The sequence below is a fragment of the Brienomyrus brachyistius genome, unplaced genomic scaffold (genome assembly GCF_023856365.1).
Source record: "Brienomyrus brachyistius isolate T26 unplaced genomic scaffold, BBRACH_0.4 scaffold42, whole genome shotgun sequence".
Lineage (NCBI taxonomy): Eukaryota > Metazoa > Chordata > Actinopteri > Osteoglossiformes > Mormyridae > Brienomyrus > Brienomyrus brachyistius.
Genome location: NW_026042317.1, coordinates 602,501 through 622,412, shown reverse-complemented (window position 1 = coordinate 622,412; position 19,912 = coordinate 602,501). Strand labels below are relative to the sequence as shown.

Sequence of the window (19,912 nt, the reverse complement as noted above, 5' to 3'; positions counted from 1 at the left end):
TGATGCTGCGATAGCGTCTGCCAGATGGGAGGAGTGTGAAGAGTCCGTGTGAAGGATGAGAGGAGTCAAGCACGATGCAGGAGGCCCTCCTGATGCAGCGCTTGTTGAAGATGTCTTGCAGCGATGGAAGAGATGCACCGATGATGTTCCCAGCTGCTTTGATGATCCTTTGAAGCTGTCGGTTATCGGAAACCGTGCTGTTTCCAAACCAGACGGAGATGCAGCTGGTCAGGACACTCTCTATGGTGCCCTTGTAGAACACGGTGAGGGTGGGAGGTGGGAGGTTGGCTCGCTTAAGCCGTCTCAGGAAGTGGAGACGTTGCTGGGCCTTTTTGGTGATGGAGGTGGTGTTGGTCGTCCAGGTGAGGTCGTCTGAGATGTGAACTCCCAGGAACTTGGTGTTTTTTACCATCTCAACGGTGGAGCCGTGGATGCTGAGTGGTGTGTGGCTGGGGCAAGGTCTCCTGAAGTCGACTACCATTTGCTTGGTTTTGTCCACATTCAGCGACAGGTTGTTCTCACTGCACCACGTGGACAGCTGCTGAACCTCGTCTCTATACGCCGACTCATCGTTGTTGCTGATGAGCCCCACCACCGTCGTGTCGTCTGCGAATTTGATGATGTGGTTTGGGCTGTGCAGGGCAGTGCAGTCATGGGTCAGGAGTGTGAACAGAAGTGGACTGAGAACGCAGCCCTGAGGAGCACCTGTGCTCAGTCTGATGGTGCTGGAAACGCTGTTGCCGATTCGAACAGACTGAGGCCTCTCTGAGAGAAAATCCAGAATCCAGTTGCAGAGTGAGGTGCTCAGTCCCAATCCGCTCAGTTTCACACACAGTCTTTGTGGAATGATGGTGTTGAAGGCTGAACTAAAGTCTATGAACAGTAGTCGCACGTAAGAGTCTTTATTGTCCAGATGAGAGAGGGAAAGGTGGAGTGCGGTGGATATGGCGTCCTCGGTTGACCTATTTGTGCGATAGGCAAACTGTAGCGGGTCCAGTGATCGGGGGAGGTTGCTTTTCACCTGCGACATGACGAGTCTTTCGAAGCACTTCATGGCAATGGGTGTCAGAGTGATGGGACGGTAGTCATTCAGGCAGGAGACTGAAGACTTCTTTGGCACTGGGATGATGGTGGTGGATTTGAAGCATGCTGGGACGATCATCTGGCTCAGTGATGTGTTGAAGATGTCTGAGAAGACCTCAGCCAGCTGATCAGCGCAGTCTCTGAGCACGCGAGCAGGAATGTTGTCTGGACCGGCAGCCTTCGGTGGGTTGACTCTGGCAAAAGTTCTCCTCACGTCGGCTGCAGGCAGAGAGATGATCTTGTCAGTGATGGGAGGCGTGGCTTTCGACGTGTGTGTGTTGTTCAATGCGTCGAATCGTGCATAGAACTTGTTCAGCTCCTCAGGAAGTGTGGCATCTCCCTCACAGCTGCTTGGTGCTGGCTTGTATTGAGAGACAGCCTGGATGTCTTTCCATAGACTGCGAGTCTTTTGTGTCCCTGAAGTGGTTGTGGATCTTTTGTGTGTGTGCTCGCTTTGCCTGTCGGATGGAGCAAGAGAGGTTTGCTCTGGCTGTTTTAAGAGCAACTTTGTTCCCAGACCTGAAAGCAGCATCTCTCTCTCTTAGCCGTGCATGTACCTGTGCTGTGAACCAGGGTTTCTCGTTGGCTCTGGTGGTTATGTTCTTAAGGACAGTAACATCCTCTATGCACTTGCTGATGTAGCAGGTCACAGATTCTGCAAACTTGTCCAGATTGATGCAACCATTGAGCGTCGCTGCCTCTTTAAAAACATCCCAGTCCGTGCACTCAAAGCAGTCCTGGATTGCTGAGACAGCTCCACTGGGCCAGACTCTGATGGTTTTTTTGGAAGGTCTTGTGCGTTTTAGCAGAGAGAAGTATGTGGGCAGTAGCATCACCGTCGTGTGGTCAGAAGAGCCGATGTGAGGACGCGCTGCTGCTTTGTAGGCACCACGCACGTTGGTGTAAACTTTGTCCAGGCAGTTCTCCCCCCTCGTAGCAAAGTCCACATGTTGATGGAATTTGGGGAGAACTAACTTCAGGTCTGCGTGGTTGAAGTCGCCAGCGATGATGAGAAAGCCGTCCGGGTGCACAGTCTGGAGTTTATTAACAGCCTCATGAAGTTCGGCTAGCGCCTGGTTAGCATTCACGCTAGGTGGCAGGTACATGGCTATAACTAGCACCACGGAGAATTCTCTCGGCAGGTAGAACGGGCGGCACTTTATCACCAAAAACTCTATCTGTGGTGAGCAGTGGCGAGTCAATTCAGCGGAGTTCGTGCACCAGAGTTTGTTAATGTAGACGCACACGCCGCCTCCACGGCTCTTACCGGACAATGAGGCTTCTCTATCGGCCCGATAGCATACTAACTCCTTTAGCTGGATAGCGGAGTCCGCGATGCCCACGTTCAGCCACGTTTCCGTGAAAATAAAGACGCAGCAGTTCTTTATCTCACGTTGGCTTGCCTGCTGGAGCCAGAGATAGTCCATCTTGTTGTCCAGTGAGCGGACGTTGGAGAGGAGGACAGATGGAAGTGCCGGTCGGATGGGGTTAGCTCTTAGCCTCGCACTAGTGCCCGCGCGCTTTCCTCGCTTTTGTTTGCGTGAGCAGCGCTTGCGTTTCGGCCAGCTGTGCTTTGCTGCCTCGCCTAGGATCTGTAGCGTCTCCAACGGTAGATTTAGCGGTGGAATCGTGCATTTTCTTTCAATTTGGAGCAGGATGAGTCTGTCGTAGGTGAATCACATCGTGATTCGGTCAAACAAAACGGAAAGTAGAAAAAAGGTTCAGTAAAAACACTGAAATCACCGGAGCTCTGTTAGCCGCTGCCTGCTCGTGGCGCCGCCAGGTAACTCTTTCCATCAGGGCTTCTACTGCCTTGCACTTCTTGCAGATAAAGTTATCACTGTTTAAGCTATCATTGCTGATTGACGAACTAAGGCTAAACATTCTACATTCGCTACAAAACACAACATCACAACTAGCCATCTTAGAATAAAATCTCACTTACGCTATTTGTTGTTGTGCAGTTTTGCTGAAGAGCTGGTTCTTGCGATAATGGGGGGATGAGGATGAGCTGCTGTAAAGTCCGCGCATCCGGGTTAAAGGAGCATAATAAGCTTGATAATCTTGCGTGGAAAGTTTAAAAGTCTAATCGGCAGTTGAACTCCCTATAACTGATCATTTCCTCCTCTCATTTAAAGTTGAACTCACATTTTCCATTCATAAGCTCCCTCGTTTCATTTCCTTTCACAATATTAAAAATATCAATTTAGATTTACTTTTTTTCTAGCATTAACTCCCTTATGGACATTCCCAATATATCCACCCCAGAAGAGTTAGTTTCCTATTATAACTGTGGGTTTCGTGATATTCTTAACTCTGTTGCCCCATTAAAAACCAGATCTGTCTCTTTTTGAATTTCTGCCCCCTGGATTACATCTGAACTTCGGCTTTTGAAAGCCAAAGGTTGCCAACTAAAGAGGCTTTACAGAAAGACTGGACTCACTGTTCACAAAGAGATGTTCAAAGACCATATATCATACTACAGGGATTCAAATGCTTAAACCAAATCCAACTATTATTCCCATATAATTTCATCTGATAAGGGTAATACTAAGGCATTGTTTTTGATACTCAACAATATTATCCAACCCCCAGATTTTCTACCATCCCATCTTTATTCAACTAATCGCTGTAATTCCCTTATGTCCTTCTTTAATGAAAAATACAGAGGATCCACTGGGACCTTGGATCAACCTCATTTGAACTCATTTGAGCTCCACTCCCCTACTCTGACATTTTCATCCTTTCAGCTTCCCATTCAGAAATTTCAGATATTATCTGTAAGTCCAAGACATCCACCTGTCAGTTAGACCCTCTGCCCTCAGATTTGGTTTAGGCCTGTCTCCCTTCTCTGGTTCCCCTCATTTAGTCTCTCATTTACTCTTCTCTCACCACTGGAACTGTTCCTCCATCGTTCAAAACTTCTGTCATAACTCCAATACTGACGACCTGGTGCTGAGCCTACTGACTTCAATAACTTCTGTCCAATTTCTAACTTACCTTTTATCTCTAAAAATCTTGAAAAAACAGTAGCTATTCAACTTCATTCCCACTTATCTCACAATAATTTCTATGAACAGTTCCAGTCTGGTTTTTGCCCTCTTCATAGCACAGAAACTGCACTTATAAAAATCACTAACGACCTACTTATGGCTGCTGACTCTGGTTTACTAACTATTCTCATTCTTCTTGACCTGAGTGCAGCCTTTGATACTATTTGTCACAACACCCTTGTAAATAGATTATCTTCCACTGGTATCAGAAACTCCATTACACTGGATCAAATCTTACCACTCTGGCCGCACTCAGTTAATTCAGCTCAAATCTTTCACATCTCAGCCCTCCACTGTCACTTCAGGTGTGCCCCAGGGCTCTGTCCTGGGGCCCCTCCTCTTCATTATCTACCTCCTTCCCCTAGGCAAAATCTTTCACAAGTACAATATCAATTTCCACTGTTATGCAGATGACACCCAGCTCTACTTCAGTAGCAAACCCAACTCTTCCATTTTACCTTCCTCCCTCATTGATTGTTTAGCAGAAATTAAGTCCTGGTTCTCTTTAAACTTTCTCAAATTAAACAAATTGGGTGTCATCCTCGACAGTACCTTACCCTTCCAGTCTCACATCAATAACATCACTCATATTTCCTTCATTTTTCCACCTATGTAATATTAATCATCTACGTCCTTCCCTTACTCCACATACCACTGCTATTCCTGTTAACAGTCTTGTTACCACTCGCTTACATTACTGCAACTCTCTCCTCTTTGGTCTCTCTAAGAAATCCCTTCATAAGCTTCAATTGGTTCAGCTGCCCGTATTATCACCCGAACCTCCTCCATCCACCTCATCCCTCCCGTTCTGCAGCAGCTTCAATTATTGCCAGTTAAGTTCCATATTAACTTTAAGATCTCGCTGTTAACATTTAAGGCCATCCACAACCTTGCTCCTCCATATCTGTCCGACCTCCTACAAATTGCCACTCCCCCTCGCACCCTTAGATCCTCATCCTCCATCCATTTCACTGTCCCCCTCGCCCGTCTTGCCACCATGGGGAGCAGAGCTTTCAGTCACTCAGCTCCTCGCCTCTGGAACTCATTACCATCAGAGCTCAGAAACACTGACTCACTTCCACTCTTCAAATCGAAACTTAAATCCCATCTGTTCAAGCTGGCTTTCTCTCTCTGTGAATTCAGTTGCTTTGTCTAATTTAACCTATGTTTTATATTCTTGTATTTTTTGTATTTTATGGTTTTATGATTTATATTGTTCTTTTACACTCACTGTACAGTGTCCTTGAGTGTCCAGAAAGGCGCCTATAAATAAAATTTGTTATTATTATTATTGTTATTGTCACGCCCAGTTCATAAGATCCTCGTGTGTGCCACGCCCCCTGATTATCCACGTGTGCTTCTCTGATCGTACCCAGCTGTGTCTGATTATGTTTGCCCAGTCTTGTGTATTTCAGTCCATGTCTTGCATTGGTTCCTTGTCCGTCATTGATGTTTGTCGATGTTCCAGCTTCTGTTCCGTCCTACTCTGCTCGTCTTGAATAAACCCCTAGTTTTCCCCGTATTCCGCCTGCCTGCCCGCTTTCTTGCCCGCTCGTCTGCCCGAACGATCAGCCGTTTTCACGGATCATGACAGTTATTATATACCTGTATTTTTTTAATATTCATGAGTAATATACTGTAAACTGTCTGTGATCAAACACACCCAGACACACAAACAGCCTGCATATGGTGGTGTGTGGCACTGCAGGTTAGGTCTCTGCACCCATGATAAGACGTTCACTAGTTGTAATCTCATGGCTGGTAGTGATTTCACCAGTGGGCCCATGAGTATGGCTATTATTGTAGCAAAATTATTTGCAAATGTGTGTGGAGAGTTGTGTGACTGTAGATTTGTAAATGTAAAACAACCTGTAAATGCATATTGATATTTACAAAAGTGTATAAGAATCTGTAAATGTGTATTCAGAACATTCGTGTGTGTAATAAGATTTGTAAATGTGCAAAAAAATCTTAATGAGATATACAAGTTCTGGAAGCATATTACATTATTCTGGGGAAAAAAACAGTTCTGTTTTTCCAAAATAAGGACATAAGAACCCTGTTTTTATAAGTAAAATTTTTAGTTTTTCTGAAATAATGAGATCATCCTGTTTTTCTGAGTAATATTTTCTGTTTTGAAACCAATCACTTGAAACAGTACGGCATACTTCATGGACATAAGCTGATGCATCGAAAAAGCATTCAGGTTTATGATTCCACATGCCATAAAAAGTTTGGACCTATATTCTAATACAAACATCTCTGAAGATGATTCCAGCACCAGAGTTGCGTTCGATGAGGATCTAGTAGGCCTATTTGCAGGAATTGTCTTGAGTCGCAACAAAGCTGGCCTGAATGTGTTTTACATTTCCGTGCACGAGTCATACTGTTTCAACTGATCCAGACAAACACTCCATGGTTTAAATAAGTAATCAAGCAAATATTATTCGTCATGGCTTATTAGTGTTAACCTACTAATACCACTTGAAATGTTGTATAAAAGCAATATCATACACAAAGTTGTGTTAATCACTGCCGTCATATATTGTACTACTATCTTCAGCACTCGGCCGCATGACCAAATCACAGCGATGATATATTGGAGTACAACCACATTCCTTCTCATATGTTATTGCTTAACGGTTTTTAGATACACCTGTAAAGCGGAGTGATACATCTGATGTGAAATGTCCAAGTGCGGTTATACTGTAACAGCACTCATAAAAAAGATTTTGTCCAATCTCATTTCTTGGTCGAAACTAACTGTTGTATATTAGATATAGGACTATTTGTGTTTCTTATAAACTTTGACTAATTCCCATTTCCATTCCTATAGCACAAGAAACAACCTCATGAAATACATACAGGATTACAAGCCCCTTATCGATTCAGTGCCTCAGGCTCGGATTCTTCTCATTGGTCAGATTACAGCTGGAAAATCAAGCTTCTTCAACTCCATGAACTCTATCTTCCGTGGCAACATAACAAGCCAAGCTGATGTAGGATTTATAGGAGAAAGCCTGACCATGAAGGTAATGTGATTATGCGAGTCTTCATTTCACATGAAAGACTAGCTTATACAGCTGTCCACCATTCTGGTTCAGTGTTTGTTCCACATCTGCTATGTTTATTTGCAGTTTGTTACTCGTTGCTCTTTGTTGTCCTCATTTAGGACAGTACTAAATCCCTTGTATGAAATTTAGTTTGAGCCCATTGTCACAAAAATTTACCCGGAGACATAGTTCTGAAGTGATGAGAAATTATTTCTTCTTGCAAAAGGGAAGCAGAGTGATACACAAGGGATGATCACAGACAGCTTCAATGAAAAGGAGATACAATGTTCTAATTTACACAATGGGACAAGCTATATATAAGTGGTCTACTCTCCATAAATATTCCAGTCATTCATTCTTTTCTTTGCTAAGTTCAATTCCTTGTGTTGTACACCAGGGCAAAAGACTTGGGGAGCAGGTGGGGAGGGGCAAAGAAAAGGTGGTTGACTAATAGAAATGGAACTGGCAAACAGGATTACAGGGGAAGAAACAGGGAGGTGTGGATATGGACAACAGGCAAACAACGTTATTGATGGAACTGGGGACCACAAGACTGGGAAGCACTTAAATGCTGAGTTAATGAGGGCCCAGACAAGAGGCAGTTGGGAATTGCTAACCTGAGGGCAAGAACAAGAGGTGAAAAACGTGCACCAGTTGTGGTTTGTTAGAGCAGTGGCAGGGAGGAAACTGGAGGATTAGGCAGACATCATGGGCAGGGAAGGACTGTACCCCACCCCTCCCCAGAATCGGGATGGGACAGGACAAACACTGACAGGGGCACAGACCAGGCAGGGACCAGGCCAGTAATGGACTGAAAAAGACCAAGGAGACCCAGGAAAGAGATGGGGGCAAATAAAACAGGTCACACCTGGACAGGACAGATTTTACTACAGAGGGACAGAACCCATGAACAAAACAGGACGGGACAGGAACACACCCCCTAGGGCTTTGACCGTGGAGCCTAACACCAGGATAGGCATACAAAGTCCCCAGATACAAGGACAAGACCAGGAACACAGGACCAGACACCATTAGGAACACAGAGCAGAAAAAAGGACCACAAGGGACACAGATTAGGGAAGAGCACAGTTGGGAAGGGGCAACAGGGCAAAAGCAGGGCAGAGCAGAAGGGAACAGGGCTTGGCAGGGGATCATCCAGACCCTGTGATGTGGGGGGCAGACTAAAGGACGCAGAGCCTCCTGGGGTTGGAGAACTTGTGGGACCAGGTGGCACTGAGGGGTCAGAGTGGCTAGGTGGCACCAAGAAGACAGCAGGGCCAGGGTCAGATGGTGCTGCAGAGACAGTGGAACCAGACCAGGTGGGCACTTAGGAGACAGGATAGGAACAGGAGGATAAGGAACCTGCAGGGTGAGAGATGGAGGGACAGGAGGGCATTGAGGAGCTTGAAGGGCATGACAACTGGGACAGCTGAAGATGAGCAGGACAGGCTGGAGGGAACCTGGAGGCCTAGACACAGAACGGAACCAGGACGTCCAAATATGGGCAGAACAGAACAGCTCTCACTGGCCTGGCAGCTGAGAGTGAAGCTATATCCAACAGGACATCATGCAGTGAGCGGGGTAGAACCAGGCCTTCCAGAAATGGGCAAGGCAGATGACCTGGCATGTTGGGAGCATGGGCAAAGTGGCGCCCTTGGAGCCGGGAGCAGCAGAAACCTCATCTGTGGTGGCCACTGCGGGTGCAAGGTGGGCAGCCCTCTCGGGGCTGGAAGCCTTGGGCCAGGCGCTAACAGAGTGATGAAGGCATCTCCTGGGCTGGGGGCTAGTGGAGCGACAAAGGCCGCTCCTTCTAGTGCAGTAGCAACTTCTCCTGGCCCAGGCATGGTGCAGGCCTCTCCTGGGTTGGGAGCTTAGGGTGCTCCCCAGTAAGGATCATTACATGTACATCTGTATATTCTATTTATTGTTATTTATTTCCTCTCAACTCCTTACTCTTCTATACCACGGCATTTTTGCACAGCATTTTTGCACAAATAACCTTCGCTGCTACCATACAGTAACTTAAATACTGAATCCAGACTGATACCACCATTAATTTGCACTGTATGTTGTCTTGTCTTGTCAGTCTGCACTGTTATGCTGTCCTGTCTGCACTTATGATGTCGCTCTGTCGTTGTCCTACTCTGTGTTGCATCATTGTCCTGGAGGAATATTATCTCATTTCACTATGTACTCTGTGTATTGTTGAAATGACAATAAAACCTACTTGACTTGACTACTTGACTTGATCCGCAAGGAGGCCAAGCCAGGTACAAAGCAGCAGCGAGGGAGAGCATTATGGGAGAGGAGAGTGACCCAAGATGTGTGTAACAGACTAATTACAGGCCTAAACAAAGTAATAAGATTGATTGTGGAGAATAAAGGTGGACAGAGTAGAAAATGAAAAATAAAAAACATATGGTTCTGTACTGTGCTTGAATAAAACAGACACATTCCTTAGTGTGTTCTGCCTTTCTAACAGTCTGAAAGGCTGCTGATGGCTGCATATTCACGGGGTGGGGTGGGGGGGGGCAGTCACAATGACGTGTGAATGTGTCATTTCTCTGCTTGGCCACAATGAAAAGAGATATGTTTGCAGGGGTCAAGGTGAGGTTGCTTTCTTAACCTAAGAACACTGAACCAATAGTCAAGCAGGGTGGTGGTAGTATCATGCTGTTGTGCTGACAGTACTTTACGTCACTACATTGCACAAAGAGGATAGAATGTTTAAGTAGCACTGGATAGATAGATTGGGAATTTTTGTCATAGTACCAGACTCAAAAAGAGGAACATAAAAGAAACATAGCATAATAAGTATTTACTGTAACCCTTTGGAGTCTGAGGCCTCTCACCCACTTTCAAAGTAGTCTGACATGCCTTGACATTTTAAAATTTTTCTCAATTGCTAAAACACATTTCCTAAAATCTCCTCTCCTATAATTAAACCACTAAGCACAAACCCTAAAATTCAAGCTAAACTCACAAAAAAATGAAAACGCTACCAGTCAAAACTCTTGTTAGCATGTAAATTAGAAACCGCAAGACTATTGTCACGATCGCCGTAGAAAGAGGGTGATCGTTCGGGCAGGCGAGCGGGCAAGAAGCAGGCAGGCAAGCGGAATACAGGGAAACAGGGATTTATTGGAGAAACTAGAGGCAGGAAACGTCAGACGTCGACTAACATCAATGACGGACCAGAAACTAAGGCAAGACATGGACTGAAATAGACAGGACTGGGCGAAAATAATCAGACACAGCTGGGCAAGATCAGGGAAGCACACGTGGATAATGTTGGAGTTAGACTCCACCGAGTCCATTGATGAGGAAAAGATGCACTCTGGAGGCGAAAGATGGTTGTAAGTCAGCTCTCTTTATTCCAAGCACAGATTGCAATCCGGGAGCCACACTCAGATGCACAAACAGTACATACCGAAGGAAGCTCTCCTCTCTATTGTCTGTGTCTGGTTTTTATAACCCGTTTAGGACGTCTGCTGTCCTTGTTGGTACCTTTCCAGTTGCGTGACATACAACTATTGTTTTGACAATGCTGGCGTTAGTACCCACACCCTTTCCCTTTTATCCTATCCTGTTATGTTGCAAAGTTGCAGCGTCAGCGACCCTCAGCGACCCCCTCCATTGTTAGGCCCCACAGCCAAGCCAGTCAAGCATAAGCATAATGTCACCATGACCCTGATAATGCACCTTCTGCTTTCCTAATTTCACTTGCATTATGAGAAGGGCTGAAGCCCCCCTTTACTTCCTGCCTGTGTTCCAGTTTGTTCCCATTTCTTAGTGTGAAGTTTAGCACGAAGCCTAGCCCCCCCTCAATGATCAGGGGGCGTGGCACACACGAGGATAGTATGAGCCGGGCGTGACAACTATAGTGAAAAAAAAAGTATGGTCGATTACCAAAAATATTTGTATACTGTAGAGTTATGACTGATAACTACAGTTTTTCTCAATTGCTTTGGCACATTTTTCGAAACAGTCTTAACATTCTCTAAACTGTGAGTGCAAATGTCACAACTGTTTGCAGGAACTTCAAAACTTTATAGCATGTCTGCAAAATGTAGTTACTCACCCAAAACATTTAATTCATGCTTCAAAACCTAGTTATTGTGTCAATAATTTGGCCAAGGCCACCAAAATCTAAAGTATTTTTGTCATTGTGTGAGCCACACTGGTCAAAATGTTTAGTTGTTTTTTCACCACAACAGTCAACCATGAAAATTAAGGGTTTAAACAAAAATCTCATATTTGTTGAGAAAAGTCAATAGTATGTAGAAAAGAAAAGAAAAAATCTATGAACATTTGTATTTGTACAGTGTTTATTTTTGTACTTCACGTGTATATACACAATACAAGTGTATTACTGTACATGTAAAGTAACTGACAAGGGTAACAAGATTTCACTTTACATTTCATATTTGTGTATTACCACAAATACACAAAAACAACAAATAACATTCATGGGGAAAAAAAAAACAAATTATTCTTGGTGGACATCTTGTTGCTCACGTTGGTCAGGCCAAAGATTTTCATCAACATCACATCTGATGTTTTCCATTGCCACACACCGTGGAAAAAATCTCCTTGAATGCCGCACCCATCCCCTGCAATGGTCAACTGTGATGTCCTCACATGCAGCATTCATGGCATCCAACAAAGACATCTGATTTTGTGGTCTATGATCATACACTTTCCACCTCCATGCTGAAAAAAACTCTTCTATTGGATTTAGGAACGGAGAGTATGGTGGAAAGAATTCCACTGCTATCCTTTCATGTGCAGCAAACCAGTCACTAACACTGTTGGTTCGGTGGAAGCTGACATTATCCCAGACAACAACATAATTAGGCAAATGTGGTCTAACCAAACCTCTTTCTTGTTCTGGAATCAGGTCTCTGTAAAGTGCATTTAGGAAGGCCAGGAGAAGTTGGGTATTATAGGGCCCAATGTGTGGAATATGTGTGCTCACACCATTCTCTGAAATGGCAGCACACATTGTAATATTGGCCCCACGTTGGCCTGGTGTGTCAATTGTGGCTCGGTGTCCAATGAGATTGCGACCACGTCTCCAGCCTTTGGACAGATTAAACCCAGCCTCGTCCACAAAAACAAGAATGTGAGTCGTTTCATGTAGTTCTAACTCCATGATTCTCTATGAAGGAACACAGGAAAAAATGTAACAGTAAATGTATTTTCTTATGGGTTACTGAAACTTACAGTAAAGTAATACAGGCATCTTAGAAATACAGGAAAACTCACTAAGTGCACACCAATGGTTTACCTGGACATACTGGTACCGCAACGCCTTGACTCTTTCACTGTTCCTCTCAAATGGCACCTTATAGAGCTGTTTCATAGTCATCTGATGTCTTTCTAAAACTCTGTCTATGGTGGAAATGCTGACAGAATGTATATTTGCAAAGACCTCATTGTCATTTATGATTGCACTTTGGATCTCTCTTAGCCTGATGGAATTGGCTATGACCATGTTGCAAATTTCTTGTTCTTGCAGTTGGTTAAATACTGCTGCTCTGCCACCAGCGCGAGGTTGTCGTGCAGTTCTATAGAATGAACAAATAGACTTGCATTTACCTTTACAATATTGTTGTTTATACTGTAAAAATACTTTACATACTGTAAAACAAAAAAATACATATGTACCTGTTTTCCCTACGAAAGGTTTGCACAATTGATGACACTGTGGACCTGTTTACATTAGGCTGTACTCTTCGACCAGCCTCTTCCACCTGCCACAAGTGTGGCTCTGATTTCATCAGAGACTCTAACTCTTCTATTTCCACCTCTTCCTCAATTATTTCTTCCTCTACCACCACCACGTATTCTTACACGCCTTCCAATTGCTCTTCCACGAGCATGTTGCTGCAGTTCAGCGTTGTGAACGTCCTCCATTCTCAAAACATTCTACAGCAGTGATTGTGCTGTGGGCAATCTACATATACATACTCCCAAAGTTGATTGGTTAAATGGTTAAATGGTTGAGTCATATTAGAGGTACTTTGCAATTCGATTGCGATTGCAATTACAGGGCATGTGCCAATGTAGCAGACATTACAAACAATGTCAATGTTAGATATATTTTAGAATATACATTCATGTATACTAATTATGATAATTGAATAGATCGTTTTGAATGTGATGGCTTACACAATAAAAAATGTCTGAGAAGTTCTGAAGTGTTTGACAGTGTAAGTGAGAATCGAGTCATCAGTTTTGATCAACAAGCCATATGCAATTATTTGTTGTCCAAACTGCAGACAGTTGTATGTACTCTTTGCACACATGTGCCAAAGCATTTGCAATTTGCTCAAATCAATAAGAAATTCCAATCTGATGTGAAAAAGATGCGAATTGTTCAGAGATCTGAACTTAATGTTTTGGGAAATAAAAAAATCATTTGAGAACTGAGCCAAAGCAATTGAGAAAAACTGTAATATATAACGTTTGCCGTACAAAGTACTCCAGAAAAGTTACTGTAAATGACAAAGCCAAAATGTAAACAAATGAGAGGCATATTACAGCAAAATGTTGTGCAACTGCCAAGCCAGATTCACGGAAGAATGTTCATTCATCACCATGTCTCAGGGCTGGGACTAGTGATGCTATCCCTTGTTGGGCGATGCAGAAAGAATCCTCTGTGAGGCCCATTTGTACCTTGACGTCGAAATTCAACTCATATTCACCTATGGCATGTATTCTATGTTCTAGTCACTCTTTGGCTTCTTCAAATGTTTAGAAATGTGTGTGAACAGTTTTGAGTCATTGTGTTTAAATGACTACTGTGTGCTGGCTGCGCTTAACCTCTGCGGCCTGTGTTTTCTATTTTGCATCAAAGTTCACCATCGCGCAAAATGTGTTTTTATGAATGAGAATGTGTTTTGAATTTTGCAAAAAGGGTGACTGAGTTCTGCAAATTGTCTCTAACTAGGTGAGCATGGGTTAAAGTTTTGCCAAACAAGTGACTGATTCAATAAATGACTTTTGGCAATTGGCAGTTTTGTTCCCAAAATGATTTTTAATAATTCAGCAATTCCGAAAAACTGTAAAATATTTCACTTATCTAAACAACATTTATCCCAAAGTGCTACAAATGCTTTTATTCAGCACAAACTCAGCACCAATAATCTAAGATCATTTAGAATGTGATTATTCTATTTTTTTTTTGTTAAAATCTACTTTAAACATATACTTTTCAAAAACCTATTTTCAGTGGTGCTGACAAATTGTAAAAAAATAACATTATAAACATTTCTAGCCAAGACGTTTGAGCTCTGAAGCTTATAGACATAGGGGCTGGCTACGCAAAGGTGAATGAGACATTCAAAGAATTGTATGAGGTTTGATTACTAAAGTGTTACAACTTTGAAGTGATTTTGGAGTCACCAGACCTTTGCATACTGTCAATGGCCCATCAGTCTGGAATGTCTGTCACTGCTCCTCATACCAATCAGTTTGGAAAGGCAGTGGGAATTTTAGTTTATTTCAGTTGCTAAATTTCTTCCACACTATGAAACATTACACAGTGAGAACATGTAATCCCTATGCAGAGAGAGCAGGAGGCAGGATTCAAACCCCCAAACCACCCACCAAGTCACTGTCCTACCCTCATGTGCTTATTGCCATTACCCATCATTCCTCTGGGTTCTCTGGCTTCCCTCCCCATCACCCACCAAGTCACTGTCCTACCCTCATGTGCTTATTGCCATTACCCATCATTCCTCTGGGTTCTCTGGCTTCCCTCCCCATCACCCACCAAATCACTGTCCTACCCTCATGCGCTTATTGCCATTACCCATCATTCCTCTGGGTTCTCTGGCTTCCCTCCCCATCACCCACCAAGTCACTGTCCTACCCTCATGTGCTTATTGCCATTACCCATCATTCCTCTGGGTTCTCTGGCTTCCCTCCCCATCACCCACCAAGTCACTGTCCTACCCTCATGTGCTTATTGCCATTACCCATCATTCCTCTGGGTTCTCTGGCTTCCCTCCCCATCACCCACCAAGTCACTGTCCTACCCTCATGCGCTTATTGCCATTACCCATCATTCCTCTGGGTTCTCTGGCTTCCCTCCCCATCACCCACCAAGTCACTGTCCTACCCTCATGTGCTTATTGCCATTACCCATCATTCCTCTGGGTTCTCTGGCTTCCCTCCCCATCACCCACCAAGTCACTGTCCTACCCTCATGCGCTTATTGCCATTACCCATCATTCCTCTGGGTTCTCTGGCTTCCCTCCCCATCACCCACCAAGTCACTGTCCTACCCTCATGCGCTTATTGCCATTACCCATCATTCCTCTGGGTTCTCTGGCTTCCCTCCCCATCACCCACCAAGTCACTGTCCTGCCCTCATGTGCTTATTGCCATTACCCATCATTCCTCTGGGTTCTCTGGCTTCCCTCCCCATCACCCACCAAGTCACTGTCCTACCCTCATGTGCTTATTGCCATTACCCATCATTCCTCTGGGTTCTCTGGCTTCCCTCCCCATCACCCACCAAGTCACTGTCCTACCCTCATGTGCTTATTGCCATTACCCATCATTCCTCTGGGTTCTCTGGCTTCCCTCCCCATCACCCACCAAGTCACTTTCCTACCCTCATGTGCTTATTGCCATTACCCATCATTCCTCTGGGTTCTCTGGCTTCCCTCCCCATCACCCACCAAGTCACTGTCCTACCCTCATGTGCTTATTGCCATTACCCATCATTCCTCTGGGTTCTCTGGCTTCCCTCCCCATCACCCACCAAGTCACTGTCCTACCCTCATGCGCTTATTGCCATTACCCATCATTCCTCTGGGTTCTCTGGCTTCCCTCCCCATCACCCACCAAGTCACTGTCCTACCCTCATGTGCTTATTGCCATTACCCATCATTCCTCTGGGTTCTCTGGCTTCCCTCCCCATCACCCACCAAGTCACTGTCCTACCCTCATGTGCTTATTGCCATTACCCATCATTCCTCTGGGTTCTCTGGCTTCCCTCCCCATCACCCACCAAGTCACTGTCCTACCCTCATGTGCTTATTGCCATTACCCATCATTCCTCTGGGTTCTCTGGCTTCCCTCCCCATCACCCACCAAGTCACTGTCCTACCCTCATGTGCTTATTGCCATTACCCATCATTCCTCTGGGTTCTCTGGCTTCCCTCCCCCATCACCCAAACACACTGTAGAGTGAAGTGGAGTTTTTAAATTGTCCATAGGTGGGAATGTGTGTGGGAATGGTGTGTGTCACTCCCCATCCTGGGTTATTCCCTGCTTTGTGGGATATGCTCCGGACTTCTGTGACCCTGCATAGACATAAATGACATTTCTCACATCTATCGTTCCAATAACATGTACTTTAGGGGTCTGACAGGATTTTTAATCAGCATTAAATCTGGCCCACAGAACAACACATGACCATATTAATGCTGCCTGTTTAGTAGATTATCTGCATTTGGTGTTTTTCTTAAGCAAACTTGAGTGGGCTGCCTGAGCTGAAGACCACCACATCAGTGCCCCCATGTTATTTGAGCTTGAGATGCCTGCTGAAGTGTATTAGCAGCAAGAAGATGAATGAAATCATGTGTCCTCTTCCAGTATCGCACTTACCAGGTGATGGCAGGTCGAGGAGGACAGCCTCTGGGATTCCTACTGTGTGACACCATGGGATTGGAGGCAACTGCGAATGGAGGGGTGAAAACTGAAGATATTGAGAGGATCCTGAATGGCTACATACCGGACGATTACCAGGTAAGAGCTGTGTATCTAAGCATGTCTAAAAAACAACTGCTATATGAATACAGGAAACTAAATCTCAGAAAAGCAAACGAAGGGGTGAACATTGAAGATATTGAGAGCATCCTGAAGGGCTGCATAAAAAAAGGTACTGGGTAAGAGCTGTGTATCTAAGCAGGCCTCAGTAACAACTGCCATATGAATGCATGCATGTCTGATCCCATTAATGGCTTATAACAGTCACATGTTTACAGATACTGGTCGTCTTCTCCCTACATTCTCTTCTGACAAAATTAAATCTTATCCATTGATTTGTTCTCACATAAATAAGGAATTACACAGATGTCATATGAGATACACAACATTTTGCTTCAATTTCTCATGATCTCAAAGTCAGTGCATGTCTGTTTGTAATGTGTCATTAACAACGTTTTGTCTGTTTAGTTCAACCCTGCATCACCATGGCAACCTGGTGCTGGTCAGACAGAGTTACAAATTAAGGACAGGATCCACTGTGTGGTGTATGTGATAGACAGCTCAACATTAGGAATTATGGCTACAGAAATGAAGAAGAAAGTTGATGAAATCCGAAAGAAAACTAGTTTTCAAGGTTAGTGAGTGGGGAGGAATGTGGCATCTGTTATTGAGTGTGTGTTGTTGGGCAGGGGTACATGAATAACACAGAATAATCATACAGGAACGTGACAAAGTAAAAACAAGAGCAGCTTTCTGGAATGGAAAATGGCAAACCATGTTTTCCGGGGCTTTGGCAGGAACAGTATTCATGCTGTAACTGAAGGAGCTCCTGGGTGCTCCTCCACACAGAGCCGCTCCATCTGTGAGAAGCTGGAGGGCTTTCTGTCACATAGGGCCCACTTTTAAAGGGTTGGGACTGAAGATTAGGGTATGAACATGAGCTGAGCTGAACACATGTGGATTGAGGAAAGGCAGAGTGATGCTGGCAGGTGCTTCTGAGTAAGACAGACATCAGTGTGCTGATTGCTATGATGGCTTATTCCATAGAACATATAATATGTCACTAGTGAGACGTTTCTGTTGATGTTTTTAGATGTGCCTCTATTGGTGCTACTGACCCATGTGGACAGAGCGTGCCCGCATGTGGAAAAGGACTTGAAGAAGGTGTATCACAGCTGCTACATAAAGGATATGGTGAGTTTCAGGGTCTAACACTGGAATCAGTACTAAAAGCTCGCAGCAGACACATACACAGTGAACAAGTGAGAGATAGCAGTTCATCTGGGTGAATGTCTGTGGGCTGTAGGAGGAAACAGAGTGAACAAGCAAACGTCACACATGCAACCAGCGGCAGGGATCGACCCACAGCCCTGGGGGGTCTGAACCTTTGGTTTATTATATTCCAATGGCTCACAAAACTTTATCTCAATTTTATTTTCTAAAACATATTGTCAGGCAGCAAAATGACCCTGTGGGCAGCACTGTGGCCTCACGCCTCCATAAACCAGGATCCTGGCCTGGGTGTCTCCTTCCTCAGGTCCTCTGTTTCCTGGGATTGGGGGTTATGGATGGATGGATGACAAATTTGTGTCCAAAATTTGGATTTACATTTACTGCATTTGGCAGATGCCCTTAGCCAGAGCGGCTTGCATAAGTGGGTAGAAGTCTTATCAGTGATTACATTCTGATACTGATTCAGTAGAAGTCGGTTATGAATACTATCACAATAAAAAACTCTGTTGGCAAGTAGTACAATTCTTTGACATTTAATTGCCCTCAGGAGCTTTAGAACTTTAGTTATACAGTGGTACCTTGGAAGACAAACTTACTTCATTCCAGAAGGCTGGTCGACTTAGGATTTGGTTGAGTTCCAAGTTAAATTTCCCCATAAGAAATGATGTAAATGAGTTTAATCCCTTGCAGAGCCTCCATGTTTACCTATTGAAACCTATCAACTCAGCAAACTAATGATACAATCATTCAACAACTGATAAAGTCATACAGACATGAAAAACCACACATCCATCCATCCATCCATTTTCCAAACCGCTTATCCTGCTGGGTCGCCCGGAGCCTAACCCGGAAGCAATGGGCACGAGGCAGGGAACAACCCAGGATGGGGGGCCAGCCCATCGCAGGGCACACTCACACACCATGCACTCACGCACGCACTCCTATGGCCTATTTAGTAAATCCAATTAGCCTCAGCATGTCTTTGGACTGTGGGGGGAGACCGGAGTACCCGGAGGAAACCCCACGACGACATGGGGAGAACATGCAAACTCCACACACATGTGCCCCAGGCGGAGACTCGAACCCGGGTCCCAGAGGTGTGAGGCAACAGTGCTAACCACTGCACCACCATGCCGCACCTAATAATGATAAGAATGATAATAATAATAATAATAATAATTGCATTTTGTCCAATCACCGCCAGTTACTGTAAACAGTAAAGTACACATAACTAGACAATTCTGTATTATTTTGGTTTATACTTATTAATCCATTAATTCTATCTTTTGTACTTTAAATGGACAGAGTACAGTTATTATTAGTAGCGGAAAAGTATTGTGAGGGAACACAAAGCTATTGAGTTTTGCCTATTTGTTACATTTGTGGCTTCCATCCTGTTTATTTGTGGATTTCTGTACAGTTCGTACCACTGAATTGCCCCTAAGAGGTCAGAGTGGCAAAAGATTTCCTAAGTAATTTTGCGTTCTCTCACAATACTTCAGTGTTGCCACACAATAGATTTGTGATCCCACTGCACTTGCCCGCTTGTGATTTGCTGTACTGTAATACAGACATGTCCTGTGTGCTTTAAGCATTAAACTATGGGGACAATGTACACCAGACAACTATAATATTATGTTTATATACATATTTATTATTATAATCATCATCATCATAATTGTTATTATTTATGACAATAATAATGATGATGATGATAATAATAATAATAATGATAATAATAATAAATAAATAATAATAATGATT

The 19,912-nt window shown here is 44.1% G+C and overlaps 1 protein-coding gene across 1 annotated transcript in view; it reads left to right on the top strand.

Moving 5' to 3' along the window:
• The window catches only part of LOC125722764 (uncharacterized), a 138,944-nt gene that overhangs the window by 108,448 nt on the left and 10,584 nt on the right, over positions 1-19,912 (top strand). Inside the window, exons 3-6 of the mRNA XM_048998965.1 lie at positions 6,973-7,168; positions 16,802-16,954; positions 17,384-17,549; positions 18,009-18,109. Coding sequence (XP_048854922.1) covers positions 6,973-7,168; positions 16,802-16,954; positions 17,384-17,549; positions 18,009-18,109 — 616 coding nt within the window. The remainder of the gene's footprint in view (positions 1-6,972; positions 7,169-16,801; positions 16,955-17,383; positions 17,550-18,008; positions 18,110-19,912) is intronic.